General features: G+C 38.8%; 2 protein-coding genes across 5 annotated transcripts in view; one reads left to right on the forward strand and one right to left on the reverse strand.

The window, feature by feature from the left end:
- The window catches only part of RIOX2 (ribosomal oxygenase 2), a 69,397-nt gene that overhangs the window by 45,384 nt on the left and 8,690 nt on the right, over positions 1–15,323 (forward strand). Inside the window, exons 11-13 of one of the 3 annotated variants that reach the window (XR_015949630.1) lie at positions 2,151–2,301; positions 5,491–5,642; positions 6,103–6,217. The gene's annotated coding sequence lies outside the window, so the exon portion shown is untranslated. Of the gene's footprint in view, positions 1–2,150; positions 2,477–5,490; positions 5,643–6,102; positions 6,218–15,323 lie in introns of those variants that run through there. The other 2 variants (XR_015949631.1, XR_015949629.1) reach the window with 2 other exon arrangements.
- Positions 1–15,323, reverse strand: part of CRYBG3 (crystallin beta-gamma domain containing 3) — a 63,026-nt gene that overhangs the window by 30,117 nt on the left and 17,586 nt on the right. Inside the window, exon 4 of one of the 2 annotated variants that reach the window (XM_035116450.3) lies at positions 1,759–6,571. In XM_035116450.3, the coding sequence (XP_034972341.3) occupies positions 1,759–6,571 (4,813 nt within the window). Of the gene's footprint in view, positions 1–1,758; positions 6,593–15,323 lie in introns of both variants that reach the window. The other variant, XM_088668029.1, reaches the window with a different exon arrangement.

Genomic DNA, 15,323 nt, shown 5'->3' on the forward strand with positions numbered 1-15,323 from the left:
AGGGCAAATGAACTGAGTTTGAATTCTGGGGAGGTAAAGCCTCTGTGGGTAGGTGGCTCCTTTGTTTGTAAGATAGGCCAACAGTGTCCTCTGTAGACAGGAGTGCCTTTTACCAGGTGTATATGGTATGCCAGCTATGGCAGTATTTGGAATACAGAATAGCCCAGCCACTGTAATCACTGATAGCCTTGATACTGCAATTCTCTCTGGCCCAGATGCTACAGCTACTGCACAATGGCAGACACACTGCTGAAGAAGGCAAATAATTGATGGCATGTGAATGCTCTGCTAAAACATCTGCACTGGATACCCATATGTTACAAGGGTCATCAGGTCCAACTGCTAGTGCCCAGTTGGTGGATATGTGGGGCAATTGTCTTTTCATTTTCTGTTAAATTAAACAGTAATATTTTTTACTAGTGGTGAAAATCAGTACTGACAAACTAGCGTGGAAACTTATTAAAAGTGTTGGGCTAGGATACTACTAGCCCCCAAATGGAAAGACAACAAGATACCAACTACAGAAGAATGGCAAGAAAAACTGATGGACTATGCGGAAATGCTGGAAAACTTAGAGACAAAGACAATAGAGATTTCAAAAAACAACAACTGGGAACCATTTATGCTGTACTTACAGAAACATTGTAAAGAAGTGGACTTACTATCAGAGTTTGAGTAAACTTACAATTAACAAAATGAACATACAGATTAAGATGTAAAAATTGGAAAATAACAAAGAGGCAATTTGAAAACAATTATGGTATAAAAAGGAGAAGAACAGAACAATATTTAACTTAAAGAATGTAATATTAAGGTATAATAAAATAAGCAGAAGTTAATATGTAAAGAACCAGAAGAGGAAGTTGAGGGAAGTCGGGGGTGGGGGGATATGGGAACTGTATTTTTTCTTTTTCTTTGAGGTAATGTTATTATGATTAATATAAAATTGTAAATCTTAATAAGAATTATTAAAAACAACAACAAATGTTTTAAAATACAAGATTCGTATATAAAATAAAAACTTGATCTTAAAGCTTTCAGCACAAACATGGATGATGCCCTAAGAAAGAATGAACTTTTAAGACATCATTAAAAATGGTCATAAAGGTGTCTGGAGCCAATGTTGATTAAACATTAGTAAGTCTATGATTCCCGACAGTAGGATCTGTGTGGCTGTTTATGTTAATACAAAACACTCTCCTCATATTATTCAATAGAAGATGAGGGGTCCTCAGCGTCTTTGGAGCAGCACACATGGAAACAAAAACATACTTGTCAATATATTCTTACCCTTATTTTAAGATTCATGCATGAAGTTTCCTTCCCTCACCCTACCTCACCTTGCTGGGGAAGAACTGGCAAGAAAGAGATGAGCGTTCTACTTTGCCTAGTGTACTGTAATCCTTTCTACACTGGGTGAACTGAAAGAATGTAATTTCCCACACTATGTCTGTAAGCTGCTCCCAGACAATAGCCCATGAATATAAGAAATCCTCTCTCTCCACAATGTGTTTATCCCAAAGATTGGTGTTTATGCCTATTGCCTCGGCTTAATTATTACATGAACATAACCTCAACGATAACTGTGTTGGTAACAAAACCAAAACTGAAATATCTGGCACAAATAAAATTGAACACGCTCACACAAATACATGCAACAGGATACTCTAAATGTATGTATGTACACCTACAACCCCACCCCACTATGCTCAGTCAATAGTTTCGTTACACATATAAAATGAATGAAAAGCACCTTACCACTTGAAAAGCTGCCGGTCTTTGCAAGGCACTACTTTCAGGCTGCTGATCCTTTGGCACCAAAACATTCCTAAATCGAGTTCCCTTCTCACTTGAACAAGTTCTTGAACTCTGCAGACTTTCATAGTATATACTCTTTGAAGAAGAACTTGTTTCACGATCAGATTTTTGTAAAAGCTGAGCTGAAGGCATTGAACTTAAAGATAAGGTCTCTTCTGCATTAAGTGCCTCTTTAGAAAGAAAATGTGAGTATGTCCTCTCATGAATGTTTTCTAGGACTGCTGTGCATGAGCTGTTTGGCCCCTGACTGGAAAGATATGCTTCTTTTTCATCCTCTAGTTTGTTTTCTTCACAAATACTCTCTTCCTCTTCTTCATTACATTGGCTGCTAGATCTTAACCGTTCAGACACTGACTGAAGAAGTGATAAGACTGACAAGGACTGGTTGGCTCTTTCAATAGGATTACCTTCTGGTGAGACTTCAGCGGACAGCAAGTCCTCTTGAGAACTGTCGTCTTCATATATAGGAGACAAAGAGAAAGGGTAAACACTGAATCGCTTTGCTTCCACTGTCACGAATGCTTCTGAAGAAAGATTGTTTAATTGGTTGCTTTGTTCACAAGGGTGGACAGACTCAAGTTTGCCTTTTACAGTTTCACACATAAGAAAATGTTGATTATTATCCAGGGATTGGTCAGGAAGGGATGATAAGGGATGATCTGGTTCTTCTGTTGAAAAGAAATAGCTTTCATCTTGAAGAGCACCTTCATACAAAATGATGAAAGAACTGCTGTCCAACACTTCTGGTGCAGAATCAGCAAATAACTTGGGGGATTTCTCTCCATTTCCACAATCATCATCATCATCCCGATAATATTCCTTGAGCACTGTTAAACCTGTCTCAACGACTGCTTCTTCCTCAAAGGAAAAATCTGAGTTCAAGCCAATCTTTGCTGAGCTGTTCATTACAGACTGTTCAGACATACTGAATTGGGTGCCAAATTTATAAGCATTCTGTGGCACTGTGTAAGTTTTCGTCATTTTACCACAGACCTTTTCACTTTCTATTTCATAATATTTTTCACGTGGTTCCTCTCTTACAACTTCTGCAGGGTCACCCTCTTTAAAGACATATTCAGGCAGATTCTTTCCTACATTATTTCCAAGTGAATCTAAAGGTCCAAATGATGGCAAATGCACTTCATCCATTACAGTATCTTCATTTATTGAGTATGACGAATATTCAGATTCATCATCAATTGTCCACTTCGTTTCCTCACCAGCATCTGTCATGCACATAGTACAATTGACATGTTTACTGTTTTTGCCATTGACTATAGGAGGGCTGCATTCTACTGTAGCTGAGGGATCAGACCAGTCAATTTCATTTTTCTGTTCTCCACCTGTTATTTCCTTGCGGTCGTCTTTAATATTAATATCCGAAGATGCTGAGGAGTTTGCTACTTTACCGTCACTGATTATATTGCATACTGAAGTTCCATATATTGGACTTAAATTTAAAGATTCTTCAATTATTTTGGGAAGTTTAGCTGTTAATTCGGTATCAGTAGTAAGCTTCTTTGATGCTTCAGTGTTGGACTTAAGGGCTGAATTTTGAAGAATGCCATTGCTCAGATGGTCCTCAGGCTGATTATATGTCACTTTTTGTATGGCTGCATTAATAACATCATCAATTATTTCTTTTGCTTTTAGTGCTATTGAACTATGTAGGTCAATTTTATCTGTAATGTCAAATGGTATTTTTTCATCTTTAATATTTGTGCCAAGTGTGTCTTTTGCTTTAACTTCAGAAAGCTTTCTGATACAACCCTCATTAAAATGCTTTAATGATGAATTCCTTGACTGCATTTCTTTTGATTCTGAAAGAATTTTTCTATTTTTCTGATCTTTTTGAAGGCTGAGCCCTAATAAATTGTCCTTAATGTCATTAGTCTGGCAGACGCCAGCTGCTTGCTTTGATCTTATTTCTTCTATGGCTAAACGCAGAACTGCATCAACTATTTCATCAGCCTTTTTGAGCAAAACAGTTAAGTCTTGGGATTTAATTTGTACTTGCCTTCCTGTTTCAACATCACCCAGTGCTTCCTCAGAAAACTGGCTGCTTGATTCTGTAAACAAAGTTGTAATTGCTTGATCACCCATTTCAACAGTGTTTGAAGTAGTAGCAACAGCAAGGTAGTGAAGATTTCGCTGGCATGAAGTTCTTTGCTCCTCTTTTCTCTGCTGTGTAGTGAAAGACGATCCTAGTACTATCTTTACAGGTTCTGTAGCTTCCACATCACAGGCAACTGGGGACAAGAATGGGACTGGGTAATCTGTTTCTGACACAGATTGAGAGTGTAGAGTATTTGGTTTATATTTAGGTAAAACCTTGCCCTTCTTTTCTTCAGAATCAACAGGAAGAGCATGATTCTTGTCTAAAACAAAATCTGATGTTTCACAGGCAGGAGAACTAAACTTTGAGCTATCTTTAAAGCAAGTAATGGGTGACACAGGCTTGAAAGTATATAAATTTTCAATTGTAGAAACAAGAAGATCCTCTTTTGCCAGGTTAGATCTAGAGTCTACCAAGCAAGATGCAGACATATTCTTCATTTCTTCAGAGCGCAGTAAAATCTCACTTCTACTATCAGCAATTTCAGCAGTGTCAAAGGTAATCTTAGTTTCAGGAATGCTTTCAGATTCCAAAAAAGTACCAGGAACTTGACCTGCACACCCAGATTCAGCAGCAATAAGGCGGCTCCCAGGTCCACAGTCCTCTGACTTTGAGATAACTTGGTTATTTTCACATGTATAGGCAGAACAACATATTTTACCATTGATAGTCCCTGCAGAATCACTTAGAGACTGGTTAGTGCAATCCTGTTTATCAGCCAAAGAACACAAAGCCCCCAACAAACTGTGATCTTCAGAATTAAGGACAGGTTTAGACACAGGGTCCAAAATGATTTTGCTATCTCCAGAGATGAAAGAGTTACCGACCAAGACACGTAACGGAGAAGGAGGAAATGGTAAATAACTATTTTCTTCTGATTTCACAACAGGAGGAGAGATCTCAGGCAAGCATGTCTCTTTAGAAGAGGCGGCAGGAGGTAGACCTATTGTGATGTCCTCTTTAGTTTCACAAGCCATTTTTGCTTCAGTTTGATTTTTTATTTCATCAACTAATGGATCGGTTTTTTGTGCAGATATCACAACTTCTGCAGTTTTAAGAAGTGATGGAATAGGTTTGGCCACCGTAGTAGTGCCTGTGTTGCTTTTAAGTTCCGAGTTCTCTAATTTGATGGGCTTGGTTTTGTCTTCAGCGAGAGGAAGAGGACTCTCTAAACCGGTTGATGTTTCGATCAGAGTTTCATCCTCAGCTCTCTGAGAAATATGGCAGTTGTCATCTTTAGCCCCAAGGATAAGAGGGGCACCATCCATAGTGCCCACAGCCTCCTCAGTGCTGGTGTCACCTGTTTCTAAGGCAGTTGACGCCACCCGAGACACCACATTTTCATATTCAGCAGCTAACAAAGATGTGTTGGCATAGTTTCCCTCAGCTGCGTTAGGAGAAGCACCTGTCATTCTAACATGGTCAAATTTTGTCACAGGCATATACAAATTATCATTGGTAAAATTATTAGTTCCATTCTCAGACATCATGGGGAAGTTATGATTGTTTGGTATATCTGTAAGTACCATGAACTCAGTGGCCTCTTCACTCTTTAGATCGCTTTTGCCAAATATATCTGCATCTTGAACCATTTCTTTGGATTGGACTGAAGCAAGCATACCGACTCCTGCTGATATATCACCTTTTTTGCAATTTGTATCCTGCAACACCAACTGCAATTCTTCTCCAACTTTTTGTTCGTGGAGAGGTAAGTGTCCATCTGGTGAAATGATCTGCATGTTTTTCTCCTGCTCTGTCACTTTTTGGTATGATTCTTCAGTTTCACTTTCTACCCTGCTAACTGCCTGTCCGCTACCTATAATACTATTCAAATGCAATGTTTGGTTCTCTGCTTTTAGTTTGAATTGATCCTCAGTCCAACTATTGCAGGAACATTTGTTTTCTAGCAAGTGTTGCTCATTATCACCTAAGTCTACTTTGGGGTGCGAAAAAAACTCCTTTTGCATTGTCTCTTTTGTTTCTGTTTTAGAAAAAGGGCAAAACTGCATTCCTTTTTGAAAGCCAACAGTGGTAGCATTGATTGACTGAATCTCCATTTGTATTTCCCCCAACACCTCCTCCCTATTTTTAAGCAATCTGCTATTTTCTGAACTCATACTAACAGCATCTGTATTCTGGCAACTGAAATTGGCTTTCTTTTGCAACAGTGTTGGCTCCAACAGAAGATTCCTATTAAGTTCTGGTGTGTTGGAAACTGCCATATGTTTCACAGAAACCAGTTCCTCAATGCAATTTTTGATTGTTTCCATTTCTGTCAACGAGGTAATTTTGTTCTTCAGTTCTTTTTGCTCACAATTGCCCAAGACTTCCAGAGAATTTCCCCCAAAATCCATTTCTGCCAAAAATATGTTGGCTTGTGAATCCTTTGTGTCATCTTTAGTCTTAGGTCCCGAGTTTGTTTTCAACGAGGATTCTGTCTTTGTTGTAGTAGTTTCTGAGTTTGGAAGGCTTACAGTCCTATTTTCTTTGTTTTTGACTGTAGTGCTATTAATGCTAGTTGGGGTTTGTTTTTCTTGCTCCAATTCCGCTTGTTTCTTAAGCAATTGCTTAATTCTTGCAGAACCTCGATATGTTGCATAAGTAACTGCAGGTGCACCCAGTTCACATTCTGTTTTCCTGGAACAGAAAAAAATATCACTATTGGAACATTAGCAAAAGCTCCTAGGCATTACTCGGCTATAAACAGACACAGAGAGATTAGTACAATAGGCACTGGCCTCTCTTATTTCAAAAATCTAAAGCAATGTTTCTACTTTAGAAGAGTCTTGGCAGATCAGACCAAAGTCTACTCTAGGCCAGAGCCCTGTTCTCACAGGGGCCAACCAGATGCTTATGGGAAACCCACAAACAGGACAAAAGTGCAATAGCCCTCTCCCACTTGTGGCCCCTTGCAACTGGTATTACCTCTGATACTGAAGGAATTATAGCCATCATGAATAGTACTGTAGTTATTTCCCACCACCACCTGTCAAAATACTCAAATGTATAATATATAGGTATGCCATTACAGGTGTAATTAGTGGAGATTTTTAAATAGCTATTGACTCATAGTACCACTGAGGAGAAGGCTTTGTGGGTCATCATGCCCAACCCCTGGCAGAAACATGTATGTTAAGCTATTTTTGTCAAATAATTGTGCCCTAACTCCAGTGATATGCACCCTTGGATGAGGTTTGCAGATGAAAGTAGTTCACTTTATCCACTTTACACTGTTTTAGATTATAAAACGGTCAACAGAATCCTCAAAGGTACCACTTGCCTGTCTCTATCTGAAAAGGTTCATGTTACCCTAATTGCTTATGTCAGGGCTGGGACACCTGCGGCTCTCTGGAAGTTGGACTGCAACCTCCAACATTCCTGACTATTGGCCATACTGGCTGGGGCTGATGGGAGCTGGAGTCCAACAACACTTGGAGAGCCTCAGGTTCCCTACCCGATTCATGTAGTGATTTAAAGTAATGGTCTACCATTAGAGCTCAGATACAGTTCTGAGTCTTTCCTCCTGGAAATAAGTGGAATACTTGGACTTGGTCAAATGTCAGATACAGTCTGTTGTGTTCATGGGCATTTATGATCCGCTGAAAATTTTAATTAAAAGTATATGATGACTGTGTATCTGTAAGTAAGGCCCGTTTCCGTTACCATTTAACTCAGGACTGATTCACACATACATATATGCTACACAGCATCTTGTCACTTCAGTGTATCATTCAATGACCAGTTCGTGGAAAAACAGACTCTATTTAATATTATTGTATGAGATGATACAAAAGCCCTGTCTATAGTATTTAATCGCTGGTGCTAATTGTATACATGCAAGCCATCAGTAAATTACTGAGTGATGAGCAAGTGTCTTTGAACTGAGGTCCCACCAGATGTGAAACTGAGGGAAGTGATGCCACATGTAAAAGAGAGAGAGAGAGTTACTGCAATTGGAGTGAATGTTGGATTCATTTGACGACTACACATTGTGACCAGCCTGTGGCATGGCTCACCATATCACTGTAAACTCAAGAGCAGAAGCACTGCAATTTAAACTACAATTTGGCTGTGCCTGAAGCAATCAGATGGCCACTTCAGAACAAAGTCAAACCTCATCATGAGCCCCATGTGGCATGTTAGAAGTGTCATATGAATCAGCAGCTCTAGGAAGGCTACAGAGAAACTGGTGCTTTTCTGCTATGTATACTTGCCATCTGGATGTAATCTTTAGAGGTTATAGAATCATCATAGAATCATAGAGTTGGAAGAGACCACAAGGGCCATCCAATCCAATCCCCTGCCAAGCAGGGGCTAATATCATTTTATACATGAATTAAAGCCTTTTAATCTCTCACTCTCAAGAAAAAAAAAGAATTTTAAAGGACTAAACGTGTTATAAGACCAAGGGGATATGAAGCAAATATGACATTCTTCTTGTCCATACAGTTTAAAAGCCCAGTTAATTCTAATCGGTAAAATACAAATGCAGCAGGGACAGATTATCTGTACATTATTCAGGTGCCATTCTTAGTCTCCAGGGGGAAAAAAGCAGATTATATATTCCAACTGCACCATCTGTCTATCCACTTCAGAGCTGCTCCAGACGTTTAAGTCTTCTATAGCCAAGATTTTGCCTTCCTTGTGGAATGCCACAGCACCAATACAAAAAGGCTAACATTTGAAAGAGATTAATACCTTTAAAATGGCATGGTATTTTTTAAAAAGATATTGAGGTTTTTATTATTATTGTTCCCAGAGATTTTTGTATTCATGATTCAATTCACAACCTATATTCTACTATTATTTTAAAGTACACAAAAAGTTATCTACAATGCCATGACCAGAAAGTTTATTCTAGACTCATTTTTCATTCTGTTTACAGTAAATCAATGCACTTAAATTGCTGAGATTCCTAGAAAGCAAAGCACAATTCTCCATTGGCATTAAGACAAGGGCCAAACCATGGAGTGCTAAGTTTCTTTATACTGTACTTGTTTACCGTATTACTCAGCACTTCTTACAGTGAGGTACAGAGAAGCATCCATCCTCATTTACTTGTTTGCTTAATCACCAATACTGAGAACAGATACACCAAATTACAGCCTTCTACTGTAGCACAGTAATCGTAGACTACAGACATTAATTTATAGGGAAAAAGCCTATCTGAAGAGGATTGGGTGAAGGCCTAGAGGAGGTGAATGATCCACAAGAAGGACTGCTCTCTCCTTTCCATTTCCAGCAGCAGCTGCTGTTCAAAGTGCCCAGAATGGAGAAGACTACACATGGAGATGGGGAGGAGTGTAACCGCTCGTGCTATGTGCACATGAAAAAGAAAAAAAGAACCATATTTAATTTTAGACTGGAAACGCTGGCATGGCCACCACCAACCTGCAAAGTATCACATAAACTTAATCAGCTCAATACACTCTGTAAATATATTATCTATTTTAATAAAAGAACAATTGCTCTGAGCTACCAAGAAAGGGAATTACAGTATAGAATTTAAAGTTCAGACTGACAAATTCTATTTACCTCGAGCAGGGAAGGAGCAAATTAGTTTACAGGGGGAAATGAGCATCTAGCACAATTCATAGCCAAAGCTATGTCATGGCAGCCCTGAATGATGCCGTCAACAATGTAACGTGGGAAAGAAAACCCTGATCATGAAGAAAGCTCTGCCTACATTGTCTGACTCAGATGCTTCACAACAGAACAACCATGCACCATTGTTGAATATTTCATAGCAACCTACATCCAGTTATTGTTGAATGACCTTTAAAATTGTACTAAAGAATAGGTGTAGCCAAAAAGCCAGTAATAAATGCTCTGAGTCATAGAGTTTATTGAATATATACTGTTCACTTACAATGTATTTATTACCTAAGTCAACAAAAGATATAGTTCGATATAAATAGAATAAGATGCTATGCCTTCAAAAAAAGTAAAAAAGAGAGTCATAGTTAAATTAATGAGAAACCTTCAGAACCGAAGTTTCAAACTACTGTACTAGATTATCTGTAAATATAGCACATGACCCAGGAAACTATGTGCACAAAATACACCACTTACCGTAAATACAACTGGATACGAGGAACAAAGGAGAACAAGTAGACAATTAGAACACAAATGGCTTGTGCATGTGGAAACTGTTTGATTTTCATTAGGCAAACCACATACATGAGGAAAATAGCTCTTCCATGTGTGAAAACGTGTTTGCACATGCATAATAAATTTTCCTGGATCACAGCCTATTACTGTGAAATGCAGCCATACAGATCTTCATTTCTGTGAGTAAACACCACATGACATAAAAGCATGCTGAAGATTTGAGGTTAAGACTCTGATTCAACCTAGCACACAGAGGCTTGAAAAAGAAAACAAAATCAATGTCCTGCCAATCATTACCATTTGGTGGAGAAGGTGAAGCAGGATTTGGGTGGATTCTGTCCTACACTTCTCTGCCATAAAAACTGCATGGGTATTTTAGCTTTCTAGGAATGGCTCTGCATGTACAATTTTCAATGCTGGATCAGGGAAAAGAACAGGCATGCACTATCTGTTGGTGCACATACTTCCTCATTTGTCTAACAGGATCAAGGTGTATATGTGTACAACGAGATTGCAGATAATTGTATGTTGTAAAAGAGGCGGTTAAAAGTTCAATTAATGAACCTTATACATTGGAAGAGATGGGCTTTGTGACTTTCACAGTCTTGTTTTATAGCACCTAAAATTTGCTAAGCAATTGTATGCCTGTTGTAAACCTTGTTTTTATTTTTAATACATGTTCCAAAAGGAAAAAGGGATGGGGAGGGTAGAAGAAAACAAGGAGACTCAAGCAGCAGTTTTGCATTTTGTATAGTTCTCATAAACATCAGCTTGAATAGCTAGAGTTCAGGGAGAGCAGTAGCTAAATGGCCGCTGTTCTCTTCCAGTCGAAGGAGTGGGCCCTGGTGTTTCATCTCTCCCTCTGCTGTAAGTCAACTGGCATGGCTGCTGATAGAGAGCAGCTGAAGAAGAGGAGGTGCCAAATAATCTATGACAGAGAGGCAGGATTTGTCATAGCTAAGCCCCTTGTGACTTAATGCTTATCCAGCTTGATTTTAGGAGAGAAAGTCCTCAGCTTCTCTGACTATTTAACTGGCCGGTCCTTCTCCAGTTATATTTTATATTCAGACATTTAGAAAATTGCCTAAATATAAATATAATCTAAATTTATTGAAGAAATCAAGGGCTGATGCAACACATAACCTAATTGAATTATTGCTTGTTTTACAGGCATTCATAGTGATCTGTGAATTGCTGTTGCTCTTTGTTTTTCTTAAAGGCTTGGGCTTTAAGTAAGAAAGTAGTTCAGAGTTGTTTCTTAACCTATTTATGATTTTTTCATATTTTAATTTTATTTAACAGGAATTATATACTGCTTAATTATCAAAATATTTTAAGCAGTCTACACAAAACATAAAATACCTGAAAGCAAGTTGTACTGAAATCAACAGGACTTTCTTCCAAGTGATGGTGTTTAAGATCACATAATGAGTTTTTAAAAAACTCAATTAGTAGCCCACAGAAAAAGAAATTTCTGGATTAGTATTTCAGCCAGACCATGGAAAAGACCTTGCTCTCCTATCTCTTCCCCTGCAGCAACCAGATGGAATGGCTACTGATAGATAACATTTAGAGAAGAAACCTTATCAAGATTTCCTTTGTACCAAATGGTTCAGAGGGAATAAGAATAACATTGTACAAGATCGTTTAGTGGCTGATGTTTCATAATGTTGGCATTTTGATGACTCTGACTCTTGGTTAAAGTTAACCTCTAAACTTAATTGTGGAAAGCAAGCATAAAATACAAAACCTGAACTTTTCATCTTATACCAGTCCACTTATCTCTAGCGATTCATGACTTTCATCAGGATATGCAAGACATTATAATTTCACATTTGGCTTATCAATCAGTACTATAAGAGAGCAGCTTTGATTGTTATTATACACAATCTTTATTATTTATACTTAAGTTATTACAGGAAGTGCAAGCCGATCACACTTGCTATTTTCTCAGCTTTTTCTAATGTTTCAAATGGAGCCCCTGTATATGTCTGGTAGAAATGTGCGCAGAAGTGTTGTTTTTGCTGGTAGCACACGCATACCACAACAAAGAGTTTCAGAGGAACAGATAATATACGTTCCACTTCATATCATTACATACATACTGTACTGGCCTGAAAATAAGCCTCACTTTTTTTTCCAAATTCCAACTGTGAAAAGTTAAAGTGTGGCTTAAATTCGCGACCTTACAAAAAAATGGAATGGGTGTGAGTGCCTGCGGAATTTTAAGTGAGCAGCTTATATTGAGGTATTGTTCCCCCCCTTGAATTTTAAAGGTGTGGCTTATATTCGGGTGCGGCATATATTCAGGCCAATACGGTACATTGCAAAGCAGTACACAAGCCATTTATATTTCCGGAACCTTGCAACATATAACAACACCTGAAGTTCCTCTAAGAAAGGAGTTATTACAAGATGCATGTCATGTTTATAGCAATGTTTAAATACAGTGGTACCTTGGTTTATGAACACAATTGGTTCCGGAAGTCTGTTCATAAACTGAAGCATTCATAAACTGAAGCGAACTTTCCCATTGAAAGTAATGGAAAGTGGATTAATCTGTTCCAGACGGTCCGCAGAGTACATAAACTGAAGCATTCATAAAATGAAGCGAACTTTCCCATTGAAAGTAATGGAAAGTGGATTAATCCGTTCCAGACGGGTCCACGGAGTACTCATCCTAAAGCGTACTTAACTCGAAGCATGGGTGTAATTGGTTCCGGAAGTCTGTTCATAAACTGAAGCGAACTTTCCCATTGAAAGTAAGGGAAAGTGAATTAATCCGTTCCAGATGGGTCCGCGGTGTTCGTAAACCGAAAATTCATAAACCGAGATGTTCATAAACCGAGGTTCCACTGTATTTACATTTCCCATTTATAACAAATGGGAACAATAGCATTTGACTGGAAACATTTTGACTTCAGATAATTAAATGGTACTAAACCTGCCTCACAAGTAACCCATCATAAATACTGGTACTCCTCTTCCAAGAATTATGTTCTAAGAAGTGTTCTGAAAAACACTTTCGCTACTGTCCAGTTTTTCAAACAATAAGTCATTGGACTAACAACAGCTAATAAAAAGTGTCAAACATTTGTCAGGGGTGACTGCTTCAATGAATCAACTGGCTGGGTTTGCTCAAGGGATATATTGTCATCTGTCGCCTGCAATGTACTGCAGGCTGAACTCATGAATTCCACCTTCCTTGGCTCACAGCCTGGAAAAGAGAGTCATTTCCAACAGGGGTTACAAAATTAACCTCAGAATGCAAAGGTTCACACAGTAGTTGGATTTTCTAGTTCTGTTGTGGGGGCGGGGGGCACTTCAAGGGCATAGGTGTTAAAGAGATGTGCCACTGACCACAGAATATAGTGCTTCCCAATTAGCTAATTACTGAGGACCCCTATTTTTCAAAAGCCAAGCCACGGATCCCCTACTTTTGAGAATTTTGATAACTCTATGGTAGTTACCTCTGCAAAGCATTTTTTTAGAACAAAATGTGGGGTATCCCCTAATAAGCAAACGATTTTAGGTATACTACAAAAAACACAGACCATAAAATTTGTGTTATTACCATGCAAAAGTGACAAAGAATTAGTTTGAGGGGAGGCAAGGGATGCGGCTGTGGATCCCCTGGGTGTGTTCCACGGACCTCCAGGGGTCCCTGGACCCCTAATTGGGAACCACTGATCTAGACTAACAAAACCAAAACTACAATAATATTTGTGTAGGATTATCCTTCTATGTTATTTCTGCTGTGCCATCCATCCCTGGCGATATATGCTGTGAGCCGCCCAGAGAGGCTGGCAAACCCCAGCCAGATGGGCGGGGTATTTTATTATTATTATTATTATTTAATTGTTACTATATGTAACATGCCAATAAATTTGAAAAGCTAGTAGAAATAAATATTTGAAACCTCCTGTTAAAAACACCTATGTTTGTAATAGCTTCACTTTCATCAGCTCCAGAACCAAAGGTTTTCTGACATTTTCTAATCTAAATGATCCTTTCCAGGGACAGAAACATGTTGCATTAAGGATCCTTAGAGGACTGAAAAACAGGATACAAACTTATAGGATCACAGGATTGTAGAGTTCCAATGATCATCTAGCTCAACTCCTGCAACGCAAGAGTCTTTTACCCAACATGGGGCTCGAACCCATAACCCTGAGATTAAGACCTGAGCTACTCCAGATTAGTGCAAGTTGCACTGGCCGGAAAAAGAACCTGGACCACCCATGTGGCAGGCGAGAATTCTACCAGTGAACCACCAATGCTCTGTAAACAAACAAAACAAGAACCCCCTCATACCCCAATATTAACTAAAACAAAAGCATTGTCACGTTTGCCTTTCATCTGAGTGACAACTGCATAAAAGAAAAGCAATAGTTTCTCCCCCACCCCCTGCCGCAGCATGGCAATGAAATGGTGGGGGGCATGTGCTCAGTGGTAGAGCACATGCTCTGGTGACTGAGAAAAATCATGGTGATTTGCCAGTTGGTGCAGTGAGTACTGAGCTAGATGAAACAATGGCCCGACTCAGTATAAAACATATTCCTATGTCTCAAGAATTATAACCTACAGCTCTACTATAATAGCATCTCTTAACTTTGGTTTTGTGCCGTAAAAAAGCACACGCTCATATACTGACAGCTCTCTTTCTCTCCTCCTCCATCTGCAACCCATCTTGTGCCACTCCTCTTAACGTTCCATCTTTCTGTCCCTTGCTCTCACACACTAGAAATGCTCAGGCTATTAGAATTTTCATCTGTTTTTTTTTTTTTACTTAACCGCTCTCTACTTTCTCCATTCGCTATAATGCAGCGAAAGGGTTTGATTTGCATTTGCACAGCATTTCCTTCTGTCACAGCACTGACAGGAATGCTACATGAACTTTCGGAATAAATTAAGACTAACTTGGGCTACGCAGTCATCGACATGGCATGAAAACCAGTCATAAATCACACACTAATGTGGCATGTGTTGCCAAACTAGTTTTCGTACTTGGCAGTTATATGCAATCAGTACTTGTGTTCTAAGAAGTTTATTCAAATGATCAGAACTGTAGTTCCCTAATGTTTTAACTATAGTTAGCTGCACAGGGTGTGGCAGGATATAAATATCATGTTTTCAAGAGATGGACTAAACAGAAAAAAACAACACTGATCCAATTTCACTAAAGTTAGCCAAAACTCTCTCGGCAAAGTTTTGATTATAGAAGCAAAACACTTTCATTTAGGGCAGGCCATTAGAGAATTGAGAACTCACGATCTCA

The sequence above is a fragment of the Zootoca vivipara genome, chromosome 4 (assembly GCF_965207765.1).
Source record: "Zootoca vivipara chromosome 4, rZooViv2.hap1.1, whole genome shotgun sequence".
In the NCBI taxonomy this organism is placed as follows: Eukaryota; Metazoa; Chordata; class Lepidosauria; order Squamata; family Lacertidae; genus Zootoca; species Zootoca vivipara.